General features: G+C 38.8%; 1 protein-coding gene across 1 annotated transcript in view; it reads right to left on the bottom strand.

The window, feature by feature from the left end:
• The window catches only part of entrep1 (endosomal transmembrane epsin interactor 1), a 48,936-nt gene that overhangs the window by 11,357 nt on the left and 17,408 nt on the right, over positions 1–20,171 (bottom strand). The window contains exons 5-10 of the mRNA XM_016991024.2: positions 19,176–19,283; positions 18,943–19,076; positions 8,323–8,452; positions 7,689–7,767; positions 2,327–2,473; positions 1,684–1,973 (exon numbers count right to left, since the gene is read on the bottom strand). Coding sequence (XP_016846513.2) covers positions 1,684–1,973; positions 2,327–2,473; positions 7,689–7,767; positions 8,323–8,452; positions 18,943–19,076; positions 19,176–19,283 — 888 coding nt within the window. The remainder of the gene's footprint in view (positions 1–1,683; positions 1,974–2,326; positions 2,474–7,688; positions 7,768–8,322; positions 8,453–18,942; positions 19,077–19,175; positions 19,284–20,171) is intronic.

Raw genomic sequence — 20,171 nt, 5'->3', positions numbered from 1 at the left:
TAAGGTTATGTGTACTAAATTTGGTCCAGATCCTTTGCAGAACAAACATACATTCATGCTATCCCAAAACTAATGCCATGCGACGAATACACTCTCACTCCTGGTCTCATTAGCTATTTAATGTTGAGTCTCAGACATTAATACTTTCTTGTTGTGTGCATTCAAAATATTTCCAATTTACGGTGACCCTGAGGCAAACCTATCACTTGGTGACCTTTGTTTATAGGAATTTTACCTTTACCCTCTCCTAAGGCTGAGAGTCACCTATGGCTTGAACAGGGACTCAAACCCTGTTCTCCAGAGCTATAATCCAATGCACAAACAACTACACCATGCTAGCTCTTAACACCTATTGGCCGAATTTCCATTTAGTAGTCTGAGTTGAGCTGCTGAACTTGCTGACTGAAAGGTCAGCGGTTCGAATCCAGGGAGCGGGGTGAGCTCCCGCTGTTAGCCCCAGCTTCTGCTAACCTAGTAGTTCGAAAACATGCAAATGTGAGTAGATCAATAGGTACCGCTCCAGCGGGAAGATAACAGCACTCCATGCAGTCATGCAGGCCACATGACCTTGGAGGCATCTACGAGCAATGCCGACTCTTTGGTTTAGGAGATGAGCACTACACCCTAAAGTCAGACACAACTAGATTTAACGTCAAGGGGAAAGCTTTACCTTTAGTCTACAAGAAAATACAGTATTCCACTGTTGCACTTTCATAACAAGGGTCATTTCCCAGCCAGCCCAGAAGATGAAATTAAAAGGAGATCAAAAATGGGCTTTTGAAGCTACTGGTACAAATTCAGCATGGAATCCCACTCACAGGAAATAATTTTCATGTATATGCTTTTAAGTTACCTGTCGACTTAATTGTTTGTGACCCCATTAATTTCGTAAGGTTTTTTTAGGCAATGAATACTCAAGGGGTAATATTGCAAGTTTCTTCCTCTGAAATGTAGTTATCAGCACCTGATACTCACTGGTAGTTTCCCATACAAGTGCTAACCAGGAATGACCCTGAACTTCCAAAATCAGATTAAAAAACCAAGGGAACTGGCCTTCTACTATATTCCTTCTTCAGCCTGTTTGCCTTGTGCCCTTTGACACCCCATTTGCTGCATTCAGAGAACAGTGGAAGCCCCAAGGCAGGAGACATTGATTCTGATCTTATTTTAACATCTTGTTAAACTTCTGACATTTCTGCAATCTTTCATAACACTGATTTATGAGTAAAACCTATTCCATACCTCCAGATGAAAGGAGTGTTTTACTGTGTGACTATTGCCATTTATCATCACTATATATGCTTGTCCTGCTTTGCTGTCTTCAACCTCTTATGGGTTACGACTGGAAATTTGTTCCCTAATAAATTCAGAAATGGCAAGTGATTGAATGTAAACTCTTAATTAGTTCTGGGATGAGGGAGAGACGTGTAGAAAATAACCTCCAAGGAGGAGAGAAATTTCTGTAAGTTTAACAGATTTCTCCATCGCATTCAGCTCAAACTATACGACCTGTATGAACTATTGCTTTCTTCCCCATTCCCAGCACAAAGCCAAAACAAACCAGCAAACCCTGCAAAAGGTCATGTGTGGAATTGAGCTTCACATCCAAAAGGTACAGCTGCATCCTGGAAGCCAGAAATAACCACTTACAGTGAAGAAATATTTAGAGATCGGCTATAATACCTGTTCGAGGAAGCTGGCGCTTGTAATGGCTTCCTCCATGTGCTCTTCATCTGATTTCAAAACAGATTTTATGTCTTCCACTAGTTCATGGATGTCAGGGGCCATGCTGCAAGAGGCCTGCTCCAGGAACTTTGCCACAAGAAGCTTTGTATCTATGTATGATTTGTAGTCCACTAAAGACCGAGGTCTGGAGCGCAAAGCCTTTGCTCTCACGCTCTTTCGCAAAATGACTGCAGCCAGTTCTGGCTTTATTTCTGTTTGGGTGGCAGCTTCACAGCTTAGCACTGGACCTGGAAACAAAAAGGAAAGTCTTGCTAGGAGCATCTGGATAGTTTCAAGGACAAACAAAGCACAGACACAGACCTACATATACACTCACACACAGAGTGAATAATGAAATAAAATACAATTACTGTCAGACTAGAACAATTTTGTAAGAATGCACTGTTGAAATATGTTGCAGGCCTGTTTCTAGGATAAACAAGACAACTGAAAGATGCACATTACCAAATTAAGATATACACATAATTTTATAACACCTTTGCAAGATAACTATCTCACTGGAAATTAATCAGTATAATGCAAATATGATTCCTCAATTTTGTAGTCTCTGAAGAAAAAGTGTTACAGCAGGATCAGTCACCTCTGGAAAGAAAGCCATGCAGCACAGGGTCACTTTTAGATCGTTTCCTGAAAGGTTTGGGAGCTCCCTTGTGGATTCCTGTAGGTGCCATGCCTGGATCCGGATGCAATGTGGTCTCTGCAGCAGAAGAACTGAGACCATCTCCATCTAGTGCAAAAAGAAGCAAGAATAAGAGAATCAGATAAAATGTTCTCATTCTGCATCTTTTACAGCTTTATAGTTAGCACCAGCACCTTCGGCCGGGCTCAGAAACAAACTGGAAACCAATGAAGTAAAAATAAGACTGGCGTAAGATATAGCACAAAGAATCTATACCAGAGAGTGATTTGGCTGCTGCCTTCTATTCCAGGTGTAATTTCAAACATTTTCCAAAGGCAAACCCATGTACAGGCATCCACACTCTTTGTCTACTTTTCAGCAATTTGCTCTTTCAATCCTTTGCAATTGTAATCAAAACCCATACACAGTTTACTCTTTGGACCCTTCATCATGTTTCCACAACCTTCCATTTGCTTCTACTTTTCCTCTCAATTCATACTTATAAAAAAGCTTTTTAAAACCCTGTGTACATCATTTTGACTATTTCCAGTTTTCAGCACTGCTGTGGTCCACACCTGTTGAACAAGCAGGGGATATCTCTAAAAAATGAAGGAAAATTCATGAGAATGGAACAGATGGATTTTCTTGAGATTGACCTCTAAGGATGCACCTGCACTGTAGAATTGATGCAGTTTGACATTGCTTTAATTGCCATGGTTCAGTGCTATGGAATCAAGCGAGTTGTAGTTTTACACGTTCTTTTTCCTTCTCTCACCAAACTACATCTAGGATTCCATAGCATTGAGCCATGGCAATTAAAGCATCAATTCTACAGTGTAGGTGCACCATTAGTAGTCTGACCAAGAACCTGCCTAGCTATAATCAGATGTCTTATACATGAGGTCAACTTCTACATGAGTATATATGGTAAGTCTATCTTCTAACCATCATATGCTACCATATGTCTTTATTTTACTGTTTGAAAATATTCTAGCATGGTGTTTATTGGTCAAGGTATTAAACATGTACTTTTTACAGCAACTTGGGAAGAGTATTTTTAAAATAAGGATTTTTTTTTTTACATGATAGGCATGCCCATCAGGAAACTAAAAATACGGATGCTCTTTCTCAGAGGAATAAAACACCAGGCTTTCTGCCACAGAGGATCAGCTACACAAAAAAGTAGCTATTATTTTGACAGTAAGTGATCCAGCTTCTTAGACTGCAAAAAATTCATTATCAGAAAGGAATCTGGACCTGCTCATATCTGCTAGGTTTACAGGAGCCTGCATTCAAAGAGATATAAATTCGCAATTCACCAACATTCGCATAAATAAGGATACGTTATTTAAAAAGCATTGCAATGATATTTACAGATGAACTTTTTTTAAGTCCCAGAGTAACTAAAATAAAAGTGTTAACTTTCTTGTACAATTCAGAAGCTTCAGATGCAAAATTCACCTATAAGAATAGTTGTGAGGTAGTAATGTGTACATCAGCTGAACTGTTTCCCCATTCAATTCCAAGTTGAATTTACTGATATTAAATTTTAATGTCCTTAATGGTTTGGCTTCAGATAATCATAAAGACAGCCTTAACTCCCTTCAACCAAACTGCTTGAGCCTTATGATTAGATTTTACTCACTGGCCCATTGCCAGGGGATGGGGCAGCAGAACCTTTTTCAGGGTTGGACCCACACCTGCAACACTTCTTTCTTGAAAACCTTGAGCAGTCTCTTCTCATGGGCCCCAAGCAATTTCTAAAAGCCTATTCCACTCTATAAGCTTATGTATTGATTTGGCTGGCTTCCTATCTAATGCAATTCTTATGTATTATTTATACTCTTGAATTCCCTTTTAACATTTTTACAGTAAGCCATCTTGTGAAGGCTTGCCTTAAAAAGGCAAAGTAGAAACGGAATAAAGGAAATGAACTGAACATGTGCCGTTTAACCTGACGGGAGTATTTTCCAAAGCCACTTTAGTCAATGCAAGACAGAAAAAAAAATTCGTATCATGAGTGACTTGAGAAACTGCAAGTCGCTTCTGGTGTGAGAGAATCGGCCATCTGCAAGGACGTTGCCCAAGGGACGCCCGGATGTTTTGATGTTTTTAGCAGAATAATGAAAAGCTAGTAATAGTGCATTTATTACCCACCTCCAATTGCTTCTGGGAACCATGTTTACAAATCCTGTCAGTGCAAGATTCCCACTACTGACTAGTCCAGAGCCAGTTTTCATTACATTGCATTATGAAAATAATAGGCATCTCAAACATATCAGGTAATTCAGAAATGCTAACAGTAAATATATAAAAGCCAGAAACTCCAGTTCTACATATCTGTCAAAATGAAGCAACAACAAGGAGGAGAGGGAACTGTCTGTCACAGATTAGGGAAGAAAAAGTAAAGGTGACTTCCCTCTTCAAAAAACGAAGTAATAAAATTGATTTAAGAAACATGAAGACTTTGGTGGATGCATGATCATTTTCCCACTGAAATAAACATTAGTTCTACCCTTGAGGAAAACAAAAAGGCAACTCTGCAGCTCAACTTCATACTGTTTGATCTTAGAAATAAATTCAACTATGTAACTCAAACTTCAGAGTTGAATTTATTTCTAAGATCAAAAAGTATGAATGTATAATACTTGCTACTTGTTATCTTTAGCAGTTGTTTGCTGAAGTTACTCAACAGAAGAGTAGCAAATTGCTCTTGGGAAGGGGGTTATTATTATCCAGTTGAAATAAAGTCTGGCTTAGGCGTCACGAACCACTAGGCCCAGAATGTACTGGCTTTCTTCCAGAAAGAAGAAAGTCACGTTTCAGACTTTTCGGCCAGAGACAGGCAGACAGATTTAAAACCATGCCGCAACTCCAGTTAGGCGATCAATACCGTTGCCAGGCACTGCCAAATAGACAGAGAGAATCAGCAGTTTCCTCTCCCGTCCTAAATACCCCTTCCCCTTTGCCACCCTCTTTTCTGACTGCATTAGCATTAAATGGAGGGAGCACTTCTATGAGTCAGCCCTAATCTATGTCTGCCTATTTTAGTCCATCTAGCGATACAGAGCAGTAAACACAGTAGTCAGCCTTTCACTGACTGGATGTGTTATTTCTGTACACCATGAAAAAGCATTTATTTGGTCTTAGATAAAACACTTTTTAGGCAAAATAGTATTTTTTTTCTTTATACTTGTCTGAAGTTCCACTTTAATCTAATGACAATTGTTTTGTGAAGTGTGGTTGGACAAACATGGACATGTCTGCTGCTTCTGTCTGCTGTTTTCTACACACAGTGAGCACAGAACTAAATCAATTTTCATTGACAGAATGCTCTTTTCTGGCAGGGGGAATCTACATCAGCTGTGAACTAAATTATGCAGTTGGAGCACTTTACAAGAATGAACATGCAGTAGTAGGGATACATGCCTTGCTTGTAGGTATTGTCCATAAAAATTATGAGTTCTGCAAAATGAAAAGCAACTGGAAATGCACTTTGCAGTGAAGCCCATAGTAACAAATATTAACATTTCTATAAAAACAACAAGTAAGTGCTTGCACATTTTCCCATACTGTTTTTAGGTTGCTCTGTACATCAATGTGTGTGTGTGTGTGTGTGTGTGTGTGTGTGTGTGTGCGTGCATACATGCATACCGGCCTGCAAATCATCTGTGGATTTATGGCAACTCCATGAATTTCATAAGATTTTCTTTGGAAAAGAATACTCAGAGGAGGTTTTGCTAGTTCTATCCTCTGAAATATAGCCCGCAGCATCTTGGATTCCATGGCTATTTCCCATATAAGTACTAACCAACTGATCCTGTTTAATTTCCAAGACTAGACAGGCTATGATGCTTTTAGGGTATATTGCTTGGAAAAAATCCTAATAGATGTTATAGTACTAGGGGGCAAGACTTCTGAACTACAAAATGTAACTATGTGAGGTGCATTATTGTGTTAACGGATTGGAGATTACTTTTAGACCAAGGGTAAAATTCCAGCTACCTAAGATAAATAAATAAACCAGGCAAGCCACAAATTCGGCTTCAGGTCCATCTGTGATATTCACCACCTATGTCGCTACATCAGACTTGGAATTCCAGGGAAAGCCTGATTGAGGGTGCTTCTAGACATATATTAAGCCTGCTTCGGAGCGGGTTTAAGAAACCCACTCTGAAATGGGCTTAAGTCCCCACACTCCGGGGAAACAAATGTTTTTTTTCTGTGGATTGTCCCCATTGCAGCGTGGTAACTACCCCACTGGAATGGAGACAACCGAAATCCACCCAAACACCTGTCAAGTAAAATAAAAACTTACCAGGCCACCAGCATACATCTCTGGAGGCTCCTGGAGTATACCAATGTTGCACCAGGAGGCGGGGGGAAGAAGCAATACCCCCCCCCCCCCCCCACACACACACACACCTCCTAGCTCCACATTGGTATGTGCCAGGAGCCTCCAGAGAGGTATAATGGCAACCCGGAGGTGTCATTTAAATAGTAAAAGCACTGATAAAAGCTCAAGAACTCGCACATTTTCGGCTCTGTCTGGGTGGACCATGATATGCCAGTGTTTCTGCTGAAATCAGAAATGGGCAACCAGAGATGGGATCAACCAAGAAGAGTCATTCTTGCTCTTCATGGTGATCACATGGAGAGGGGGGATGGTGCAGCTTCTACCATGTAGATTACTAATTGGGTCAAATTCAACCTAATCCAGCTGCTGGCATAGCAAAAAGTACCTAAGACCATTCCGGAGTTTCTGGGAAACATGATTTTCCTCTGACTTTGCTTGTCTTGGGCCCCTTCTGCACGGCCATATAATCTGGATAATCAAAGCTGATAACCCACATTATCTCCTTTGAACTGGATTATATGAGTCTGCACTGCCATATAATCCAGTTCAAAGAAGATAATCCAGATTTTATGTGGCAGTGTAGAGGGGCCTTGGAGCAAAGTTGGGATAAAGCAAAAGAAGGATGGATCCTCCCAGGAAGTAGCCATATGTTGCCTGGACTGCCAAAACCATCTTCAGAATGAATCTGTCCTTTTTTGCTGATGTAAATATGGCAAGAGAGAGAGACAGATTGCTTTTAAGAACTTCTAAACTGTGGGAAATTGCCTCAATTAAATCAAATATCAGAGAGAAAGAACGTGTATATATAAAAAAGGAAGAACTATTACACTGTTGCAAACAGTAGCAGGAAACACTTGTAGCAGAACTGCACTAAAAATGATGGTTTAAAATTATGAGAATTCGCCATCACATAACTTTGTAATTCATCATCAGCTCAATCACAATACTTTCAAAAGCAATCTTTACCTTGGGATACATGTGTATTGTTTTGTCTTGATGAGCCATTAAAATCTTCTGCAACATCTGAACTTTGAAGTGTACTCTCCTAAACAGAAAATTAACAGTGTTCAAATAGACAATAGAAAGATAGGTTCATGGATTATGATGGTTTATCCGTAATGTAATAGCATCAATTCTGGCAGTTTCTCCATGTCTCAATAAAATAAGATATCTGCCCTTCATCCCAAATCCAGTGCCAGCAAGCGTACCATATATGAGGTTACACTTTGAGAAAGATATGAAAACTCTGAATTCAGTGACCAAAAAGGTTGCTACCTTTTCTGGTCCCAAATATGACGGGGAAGATTATCTTGATAAGTTTGCTTTAAAGTTGCTGTAAATGAGAAGCAACTTGAAGCTACATAGCTACAACTAAATTAAATTTTGGGTTGACCCTATGTACTGGGTAGCAAATGAGTTTGTTTTTAAAAAGAAGAAAGTTAATCATGACATCAGTTTCAAATGTAAAACTTTTAGTTCAAAAAAATAAGAAAAGACATATCTGAGATGCCTATAATCCAAACTGAAAAATATAATAATCTGAAATATGGAATTATTTATACTAGCTCACATTTAACAAATGTAATCCAAAGGACAGTACCTGGTCAAGATTCATCTGGCTCACCACTGCTTCGTAAGGAGGTGGGGGATCCAGTGGACAGAAAACCTCAACCCCTTTAATTCTGGCTCCATAAATATGTGGTAATGGAATGACATCAGAATCCAGCATCCTAAGAGAAAGAGAAATCCCTATGTAAGATGCTCCCAGAAAATTCAGAGATTAAAGCAACAAATTTAATTTTGTGTGTGTTGGGAAAAAGAGCTGGCTTTACACATTCTTTCAGCAGTCTTCACAAGGATTTTTTTAAAAGTGGGAACTACTCTTTGTGAACAAAGAAGTGCGCCAATATAGATTGATATCCAGTTTTATTAAAACATAGCTGACTCAAAATTTCATATCCATTCTCAACTAAATTTGTATGCTGAAAGAATACAATCCTAAATACCCTTAACATATGAACTGATGAATGGATTAGCACAGATATATATATATATATATATACACACACACACACACACACACACACACACACACACACACACGCATATACGAATTAAAAACACTTGATAATTTTAAGGAACCGACACAACACACATCTAGCAGAGCCCCAGTAGGGCAGGACTTTCCAATCTAGCCAACTGACACATAAAAAGAGTAATCTCTGCCGGCACACAGCTAATTCTAGATCAGGTAATGTCAGAACCCAGAGCAGTATGGCAATCATGAAATATTCATAAAGGCTATTTTTGACATTCTCAGGCCAGCTAGCTATGAATACATTCTAGGTTTTCTTCCGTAAAATGAAAACCATGTTACGGCTCCATTTCATTAGTGTCAGTTTTGACTGTATGTAATTATCTCTGCATTTAACAGTTCCTACTATATATTTCTTCCCTGTTTATCAATATATGAAGTAAACACTATGATAAATGACTCTCAGTGTAAGTATTTCCCAGGAGGCTTTGATGACCAGTTTTTCTGTTTAATACATTGCACATGTGTCCAGATTCAACTGAGTATTTGGAAAGAAGCGCCTTATTAAATAAGACACTGATTAATGCATCTAAGATGGCAACCAGTACAAACATACTGATTATGATTTTAAAAGAGGAAGATGCTGTGAGAAGGAATTTTGTAATCCAAAAACTCATCAGCAAATGTTTTAGCTGCAAATGTTAAGCTGCATCAGTTCCACATTTGCATCAAGTTTAGCAAATTTGAGTATGCCACATTGAAGGAGGAGGCCTGGAGAAGGGTATCTGGTAAGCATGGATTGCTCCTTGGCCGTATAGATCACAAATACACAGTAGCTCTGGGCTCATTACTCCCAGACATACAACACAAGGGAAAAATATCCAGAACAAAAAACCTACTAAAAGTCTGTAGGCCATAAATGTCTTCTGGCTGTTTCACGCTAAACCTCACTCCACTTATCCTTCTCTGACAAGTTATCACAAAAGAGGCTGGTAGGAAGAGCCCTTTATATCCAGTAAGGTAGACCCAAAAGAGCCACTGTTTGACAGTGATATAACCATTGTTTACTATAGCTTACAGCAGGGCAAAATGGCCTGGTGCCATGAGTACTGCATCATTGAACTTTGTCCCATAAGGCTCAGTTATTATAACCAGTGGTAAAGAGCATGGGAGTTATAGCCCAAAAAGAAATAGATGAGGCCAAGTACAGGTACTGTCAAAGTTACTCTCAACGTATAAACACGTTTACTGAACTTCTAAATAGGCTGGAGTCAATAGAGAATTAACTCTAAAATACAGTTCTGTGGAATGCATCAGCAAATCCAGAAAGGCGGATGGTAAAACTGAGTGAATAAACTAGCTTAAATCCAGTTGCCAGGTCCCACTAGCATAGACTCACTGAATCAACTGTTGAATGGTTACGTCAGTGTTTGTTGTATAAATCCCATTGATTCAATGAGTTTGTTCTAGTTTGGACTTTCCATTGGGTTTAGATCAATACCTGATCTAAAAGAGCAAAAAGTGAAGGAAAATCAACTAGCAGGGTGCTACAAATGTTCTGGGATAAACAAGTTCAGAAATCGTTTCAATGAGTACATTTATAAAAATGTAAATTATGCAAATGGATACTTCCACTTTTCCGGCAATACCTTCAGTTCCATGCAATAGCTTCTCAAACTTTCAACAGCTCCTATATCTTAGTTCCACACCACCACCACCACCACCACCACCTCCACCCCGGAAATGATATCAATATATTAATGCTTTTATGTCAAGCCGCTTTGAGCCCCCTTTGGAAAAATAAAGCAGGGTATAAATAAATATTCAAATAATGATGATGATGATGATGATGCAGTGCCTGAAGACCTTGGCCTGCACTTAAACACAATCAGCGCTGACAATACTACCATCTGTCAGCTGCAAAAGGCCACCCTATTGCACGCATTATTTGCTGATACATCATACAGTCTGACGTGTGATCTAATACAACAGCCAGCATAGTGATCTTGTTTGCTGTGTACTAATCTGGTTGTGTATCAAATAATAATAATCATCATCATCATCAGCAGCAGCAGCAGCAAAAGCTTGTGGCCACATGGAAAATCCTTGAGTTGCATCTGACCCAGTGGTTTGAGGTCTTTCAAACTTGATGCATAGAAGGGAATGATTCCAACCAAATTGTTATTATCAAAAATACTTTCAACCTGTGTTTTCCAGGTCTCAGGGCGCATTTACTAAAGGGACTAATACCATACACACATGAGATGTATACATTGAATCTAGCCATGTCTCCATTCATTAATGCTTCAACGGAGACACCTTCACATCTTTCCAGTGATGGAACTATGTATTTTCTTGTTAGTGGGGGTCACTAATCTACTTCTACTTCTACTTCTGCTTTATTGACTATTCTAAAGCCTTCAACTGTGTGGATCATAATAAACTATGGCATGTTCTTGGTGGTATGGGGATACCAAGTCACCTTGTCTGTCTCCTGAGAAATCTGTATAAAGACCAAGTAGCCACAGTAAGAACAGATCACAGAACAACAGACTGGTTCAAGATTGGGAAAGGAGTGCAGCAGGGCTGCTTACTTTCACCCTCCCTATTCAACTTGTACGCAGAACACATCATGCGACATGCGGGGCTTGAGGAATCCAAGGCTGGAGTTAAAATTGCTGGAAGAAACATTTACAACCTTAGGTATGCAGATACCACTCTGATGGCTGAAAGCGAGGAGGAGCAGAGGAACCTTATCACCAAGGTGAAAGAAGAAAGTGCAAAAGCTGGGTTGCAGTTAAACGTCAAGAAAACCAAGATCATGGCAACTACACCTATTGACAACTGGCAAATAGAGGGAGAAAACGTGGAGGCAGTGACAGACTTTATTTTTCTAGGCGCAAAGATCACTGCAGATGCAGACTGCAGCCAGGAAATCAGAAGGCGTTTACTTCTTGGGAAGAGAGCAATGGTCAACCTTGACAAAATAGTGAAGAGCAGAGACATCACACTGGCAACGAAGGTCCACGTAGTCAAAGCAATGGTATTCCCCATAGTAACCTATGGATGCGAGAGCTGGACCATAAGGAAGGCTGAGCGAAGGAAGATAGACGCTTTTGAACTCTAGTGCTGGAGGAAAATCCTGAGAGTGCCTTGGACCACACGAAGATCCAACCAGTCCATCCTCCAGGAAATAATGCCCAGCTGCTCACTGGAGGGAAGGATATTAGAGGCAAAGCTGAAGTATTTTGGCCACATCATGAGGAGACAGGAAAGCTTGGAAAAGATCACGATGCTGGGAAAATGGAAGGAAAAAGGAAGAGAGGCCGACTAAGGGCAAGATGGATGGACGGTATCCTTGAAATGACTGGCCTGACCTTGAAGGAACTGGGGGCGGTGACGGCCGACAGGGAGCTCTGGCGTGGACTGGTCCATGAGGTCACAAAGAGTCGGAGACGACTAAACGACTGAGCAGCAGCAGCAGGGGTCACTAAAGTTAGATTTTGGGAACCAGCCTGCCCCCTTGAAGTGAACATTGATAATGATGGGAGCAGCACTGATCAAAGCTGGTATTCATTCACTGGGGCAGACGCCATTGTTGTTTTCTCCTTATTTTCAAAAACATTTTATAGTTGGGGGAGACATACATGATTACATATGCTAATTTTATTATTACATTGATATTTTATTCCTATAACAAAAAGTTGCATGTTCCAGAATAATTGGATTTAACATGATGGCAATAAAAATGAACTCAATTTTACTTCGGCCATCACGCTGGTGCAACAATTTAATGTTATGTTAACACAGAGAAAAGACAGAATCACTCATAAAGCACAAGACAGAAGTGGGAAAAAGAAGCATGCTTTATGGTCAAAGTAATACAAATACGGCCATCTCAAAGTCAAATCATTAAGTCTAAAGTACAAAATACAGAGCCACATCCCCTGCCTGTTACTGAAAACATTCCCATCTGTCACCTACCACATATTTACAGGATTTCTATGGAAACCTATTTATTACTGTTTGTGACATTGCTGGTAACCACAGGGACATGTCTTCTCTCTGCCATATCAAATTAGTTCACTAAAAACTGACAACATTTTCTGCACACCTGTAGATAAAGCAAGTGGAAGATGGAGAAAAAAATCCAGTTGTCTGGTCTTATTTAAGAAAATCCCCTATTTTTTCTAGCTTATTATTATATGTTATTTGCATGCTTGATTTCCCAGTGAATTGACTTACATACATGTGTCAGCATCTTGCCAAATATGCATACAGCTGTGTATAATTAACTATGAGTCAGTATGCTGTAGTGGTTTGAGTGTTTTACTAAGACCCTTGGAGATTAGGGTTCAAATCCCTTCTCAATTAGAAAACCCCAATGGGTAACTCTGTGTCATTATTACACTCAGACTTAGAAAAGGCAATGGCAAATCTTCTTTGAATAAACCTTACCAAAAAATCTTCAGATACACTTCATAAGATAGAATGTGTACAATACTTCATTATACAGAGATCTAGTATCACCCTATAGACTTGATAATTTATATATACTGTATATACTCGAGTATAAGCCTAGTTTTTCAGCCCTTTTTTTAAGACCGAAAAAGCCCCCCTTGGCTTATACTCGGGAGAGGGTCCTGGTTGGCTTATATTTGGGTCAGTTTATACTTGAGAATATATGGTACATTTATTATTTTTGTCTATTATTGTTGCTACTATTACATTTATTTTACTCTATTTTTATTATTATTATTAAGATACTTATTATTTCACTCTGATCTTATTATTATTATTATTATTATTATTATTGCATTTATTATTTTCCTGTATTTATTATTACATGTATTATTTTACTCTATTATTATTAAAAGGATACATAAGCACATTCACATTGAAGAAGATGAGAATAATGATTTGATCAGAGTTGGACAGTTTTATATTAAATTTGAGCTTTATGTAAATATTCAAAAACATTTAACCTACTGATGCCTCAATTAATGTAATTTTATTGGTATCTATTTTTATTTCTGAAATTTACCACCCTCGGCTTATACTGGAGTCAATGTTTTCCCAGTTTTTTTGTGGTAAAATTAGGTGCCTCGGCTTATATTCGGGTTGGCTTATACTCAAGTATATATGGTAATTCACTTTAATATAAAAAGATCAGTTACTGACTTGCACATCTGAAGAACTGGGCAAAACAGCCATAATTCACTGGCATTCCTTTGTTTTTAAAGGGTCCTGCTCTTTTATGTACAAACAATATTTGCAAAGCAACTAGTGCTAACTTCTGTAGTCTGGCCAGTCACATCTGTTCCTCAATTAAGATTTTTTTTCCCCAAAACATGTTTATTTCTGCCTACTCCTTGGCAGCTTCCCAAAAACAGCCTTCTGCATAGGACACCTAGAACTACTATTAAGGGGTTTGTATATACATGTGCAATCAACATAGGCAGTCAGGTTATTATTAATTTTACATACTAGCAATAAAGCTTTTACAAAACAATTGAAACACAGAACATATTGCATTGAAATAACCAACTGAAAAGGAAATAAACTATTATAAAAACAAAGGAATGCCAGTGAATTATGGCTGTTTTTGGCCAGTTCTTCAGATGCGTGTGTGAAACATTACAGAATTTAGTAACTGAAATATAGAATTAAAATATCAATCAAAGGGGAAAATCTGGACGGCCATGTTAAGTGAATGAAAAGGTGCCTATAAAGTCTCCATTCACATTTCTCACTCTTATGACAACACTATGTAACATATTTTTTTGTTACTGGGTTATACATGTAATTTCCTAATTAGCTCTTTCATTAAAACATGGGGAAAGTTTATCGAACTGCAAAAACTTTGCTTTTACAGGACATCCTGCAGCACATTTTGCAATGAATATTTCAGGGTCCATTCAGACATGGCTCAAAATGAGGGAGCTCCTGTAGTTTTACCAGAGATGCCCAAACAACGCCTTCGGTAAAAGCAAATTAATTTGAGACAAAGCAGGAAAACCCTGCTTTTTCCCAAGTTAATTTGATACCTGGTAAGACCCAGATCTTTGATAAGATCCAGGTGTTTCCAGGTATGGGCCCAATGTACACAGCCCTCTTGAGCCGGAAAACCAAGATGGCACCAACCCCCCTCCCAAAACCTGTAAAAATTTAAACAACTTACCCAGCCGCCATTAAAGTACTTCTGGAGTCCTCCTGGCATGTAGAAACGACACATCAGGCAATGGGGTGGGGGTGGGGGTGAGGAGAATCGCTCCTACCCTCCCCCGACTCCTGGTGCGTCATTTCTACATGCCAGGAAGACTCCAGAAGTACTTTAATGGTGGCTGGGTAAGTTGTTTTCATTTTACGGGCCTTTTAGGGGGAGTTTCTGGGTGTCTTGGTGCACTCCTGGAGGGTACCGACAGGGCATCTAGACGCCCCTCTGGGAAAGCACGAATTTCGGGGGGAGGTGTGCAGACTTAAACACACACCTAAGCCAGTTTCTTAAACCCCCTTTGGTGCACGTTTAAGTGAAGCCTGGAAGCGCCTTTATGGAGACTCAAGCAATTTACCATAGTTTGTGGTACACAAAAACAAAGTTTCTGGAGAATAACAGCTATTTTCAAGGTAAAAACTGCACAATTAAACAGGAAATGGCACTTTCAAACCAGGAACTTTAAAAATGTACCTGTTCCAAGTTACAAACAAATTCAGCTTTAGAACAAACCTACAGACCTATCTTGTTCGTAACTTGGTGACTGTCTGTGTAATATAAACTGCATGAAGTATTGGTTATTAATCGAAAGATTCAACTACAACAGTTCTCTTATTATTTGTGTTTATGTGTGCATCCCTGCATGCACAGACACATGCACTTGATCATTCAATGCATTTCTGATTCATCATTCTTAACAAGTCTCAACTACATGGAAGTCTTGGTGGTTCAATTTGCCCAATGTTTTCAGAGGAGGCTCAACCCTCTATTCCAGAGTTTCTGAAACGGTGCTCCTCCAGATGTTTTGGACTTCAGCTCCCACAATTCCTAACAGCTGGTAAGATGATTGGAATTTATGACAGCTGAAGTCCAAAACACGTGGAGGAGCAGAGAATTTGAGAAACACTATTCTAATTTTAGGGCAGTCTTGATACTCTCTGCTCATGCTTTTTTGATTATGTAATTCTCTAATTTAAATTATACCCTGCTTTACTTTCAAGCGAACATGTAATTGCCTATGCAGGTTTGTGTGGTTTTATTTATGTTTAAGATGCTCACAAGTTCATCTTTTGCCTTCTTAAACAACACTAACTGCCCCACCTTGGTTGGTTCACCTTGACAGAGGACATAGCTACACTTTTACCAATATTGACATTTTTCCATATTAAAGGATAAATAACCCTGTACTTGGAAAAATCAGACTCATGTCCATATGCTACTTTAATTGAAAGTTTACTGTGGTGAGGAAAGCATCCCTATTTTTTCTTCTGTTTCTAACATTTGTTTACACCTTATCTGCAGAATTCAAAGCTCAGGGCTGGTGGGTGATAGATTGCTTTTTTAAAAAATGGGATGACTCAAAGATGTGTCAACATAATGTCAAAATTTGACTGAGTTGAAGTACAGCAATTTGAGGCCTAGAAAAAGGATTGAGAGCATTTTTGTTCAGATTTCACCCAAATATAGGTTTGGTTTTGTTCTATGCTCCTTGCAATGTATTCAATTTTGACGAAAGCAAGACATGTAGAAATGACTCATGGTATATCAGCCAAAGTAAGTAAGGAGGCAGAAATAGCCAACAGCTGAGTAGTCCTTCATGTTGGACAATACATTTACTTTCCATTAATTCAAGCAATTTCCATTTTCCTTCATGAGACAGTATCTACTGTTGCATCTACCTCATACAGTAAATCCCTGTGGTCAAATTGTCTTTAGGCATATTGTAAAACTGTCTTATATGGAAAGAAGAAAAGGAAAGATGTAGACATAGATGAAGTCAATCTAATCTAAGAGCTGGCTTGGATTGTACATTATATAGTACTGTAATATCCTGGAGGCTATGACCACTACTGATGTCAGTTTCAAATTTTCAGATCAGACACAAATTAAGGAGTGGAGCCCAAGCCCAGCTAATTCCCCCTTATCTTACTAGTCAGAAGTAAAAAAATATCTTTGTCTGACAGAAGACAGAAATGACAAGCTATGGAGATAGGGAACATACAGTCCTCTGAATGTTGTTTCACTCTGACTCTAGTCTCTGCCAGGATGACCAAAGGGTCAGGGTTGATGGGAGCTGGAGATCAACAACATTTGCAGATCCACAGCAAAGCCAAGGACTGCTACTCACCATCCCAGTCTCTTCACATCCTTATAGGGAGAGCTTAACTGGAGCCCAGCCTGCCCCAGCATTCTCCTTGGTTTTCTGCCTTCACAGTGGATAGTTCAATATGCTAGATACTTTCACTTCTCTTTATACTAACAGCTGGCTTTCATGACACTTTTGCTTAAAATATCTGTGCTGACATCTGGGGAATTGGGTGTTTTAAAATGCATTTTAATTGTATTTATTGTATTTTAACTGTATTTTAACCTAATATGCACAACATTGTTTAATTGGGGTTTTTTAAATTTTGTATTTGCTTTGCTGTAAATGTATCAAAGTGTTAGACAGCTGCCTTGAGTCCCCTCGAGGAAGAAAATGGGGTATAAATAATAAACAAATAAATAAATACTAAAGTAGGATGTAAATAATACTGAATTTAGCCATGGAAGCGATAAATGGTTATTCGAACTAACACTTTTCCCCTCATACAAAACTTGCTATTCTGTTTCATCAGAAAATTATGTGTTCACTCTCAATTTTAATGAGTATTCCCTTTGTTTTCTTCGCTATATTTTCATTTGAAAGCTTTTGTGTAACCCTTAACTGTTAACACTGTTATCTTAATTAACAATTACTTAATCAGCATTTTCATTACTAGCAAGACAAGAAAATTGTGGATTGCAGTGAAATGCTAAGCATGGACAAAACAAAGGTTTGCAGATAGCTTGCTTACTTCAGTGTCTAGTATAAACCAAATGTCTAAAGGTAAAAACTGACTTCCTCATTACTATTTTTACAAAAAGTGCACCAGGCCTCAAACTTTTGTACTTATTTTATCTACAACACCCTGCTGCTTAAGGGGAAGAGAGTGGGTAAATATACAAATATTATAAATAGACTTTAAAACCAGATTTAACAGTGAAGGCAAAACAAAAATACTTGACAAAATTGCTTCAAGTAAATAACAAATACAGTTATCATGGACAGTCTCCAGCACTTACTCTTTTCTTTATCACTTAATCTCAAATAGACAAAAATACTATGGAGCAAATGACCTTTGTCTTTAGGACTGCTAGGAAATTGAGGATTAGAGGCCTGAGTATATAAACATAACATACTGCAATTTGTAAAATAATACATGAGATGTTAGCGGGTGGGGGGGGGGGGGGAGAACAAGTGTCATCACAGTGAACATGCCACATCTGCAGGAGTTTTGTTCTAAGATCCCACACAGAAGAAAAAGACATGGATTATCATGCCCCATATTATTAAATGGCAACATATATGCATGTGCTTCAGTCTGTCCACATCACCATCATTTAATAACATGGGGTGTGATGATCCACAATCAATTAGATTTGGAGTTCACCGATCTGGAGGATCCACTGTATACTGCAGGTCTGAAGTAATAGAATAGAAGCAAGGAAGAGTCATGTATCTGTATTGAAGAATGTAACTAATTTTTACTGACTGCTAGAGTCCATTGTGGCCCTATATTTCTCCAAGAGAAAGGAACGAACAGACGGAGTATGCAAATATCTATGGAGCAGACAGAGGAAAGTAGGTAGGTGGGGTAGCTATGTTCTATAAAGGTCATCCTAACCTCACCAGATTACCTACAAGAAAGCTGAATCACTTTGAGTGATGTCAAATGTCACAAGCCTCAGAGATGAAAACCACAAAATTATAGTCTGCAGGCAGTCTAGAATTACAGTAGATAGCACTCAGGCAACTGAAATAAGAATCAAAACAAAATCCTGACTCTTTAGAAAAGTGGCTACTATAATAAGTAAAAGTGTTGCCGTTAAATCAATTATCCACACATCGACCCATAATATTTAGAGCAATTTCAGTCTGGACCCTTTACCTGCGATTCATCCTAGGCGTGCAAGAGTAGAATGTAGCAAAATAAGATGGAGGTGGAACAGGTGGTACAAAATCTTCTGGATCAGAAATATGGGCTTGTTCTTCAACTTCCTCTGCACAAACCTGGGGTTCTTCCTAACAAGAAAAAAATGCCTGCTTTAAAAAAATTTGGACCCTCTGCATTTAAAGCATCTCTGCTTTTTATAAACTAAATTGTGCCTTGAACTCACTTACTGTGCCGGATCTTCTTGTTGCAAATATCTGCAGGTAACGAAGAGCTGCTGCCACTAAACACACAGTTGTGGTCAAAGCATTCAGAGCACAAAGAGCAAACAGAACTTTCTGCAAGACAAGAAAGGGGTTATAAAAGTTAAACATATAAGAGTAAGCAAATAGCAGATTTTAATGCTTGTCAGTTTTGAAAATTGGACATTTTCTATCAAGCATGCAAACTTTGTACAGTAGACTCCAAGAACAGAACATTGTTAGATTTTAACTACTGTGGATTATACTCTATAACTTGAATCCTGTTGCTAGACCTGATTAGAGTAAACACAATGAATCAATAAAATGCACCTTTGTGTTGACTCACCATTTAAGATTTAATTGAATGGGTCAACTGTAGATAGGATGAATCAACAGGATGCCATTTCTTAAGATTCCTGTGCAAACCTTCCTACAAAAGCTAAGCTGCAGTGCTAGAGCTGCAAAGTAAATTGTTCATACTATTTAAAATACTGTGCCTTTTCAGTATCTTCCCCATGGCTAATCTCTACTTTGAAAGAAAAGCATGTGTGTAGCATGACTACCATTTTATAGGCCTTCTCTCTGGGGTGATTTACATTGTTGATGGGAAGGTTCTTCTGACAAAAAAGATTGTCTATTACATACTTTATTTTTATCCCACCTTTCTCCCTGTAAGGATTCAAGGGCAGCTAACAATGACATGATGCAATACAAGGTTATTACAAAAGAATGCCCCTAATTTCAAAAATTAATGGTAAATGTTTTAGTGAATGCACACATATGAAACCTACAGCAATGTGAAGGGGAAGTCTTCAAGTTTTTTTCCACACTCCAAGATGTTCAATATAGCTGCTGCTAGTCATGCAGCACACATCTAAATGGTAACCCAGCTCCTGCCACACACGTTGCAGCATGTCGTGGTCAATGGCACTCACAGCTCGGGCAGTCGGGTGACGTCTTCTTGCAAAAGCAGCCCATTTGGTT

Source organism: Anolis carolinensis, chromosome 2 (assembly GCF_035594765.1).
Source record: "Anolis carolinensis isolate JA03-04 chromosome 2, rAnoCar3.1.pri, whole genome shotgun sequence".
NCBI classification, from domain to species: Eukaryota; Metazoa; Chordata; class Lepidosauria; order Squamata; family Dactyloidae; genus Anolis; species Anolis carolinensis.
The sequence above is the reverse complement of the archived record's forward strand: the minus strand, read 5'-3'. Positions and strand labels throughout refer to the sequence as shown.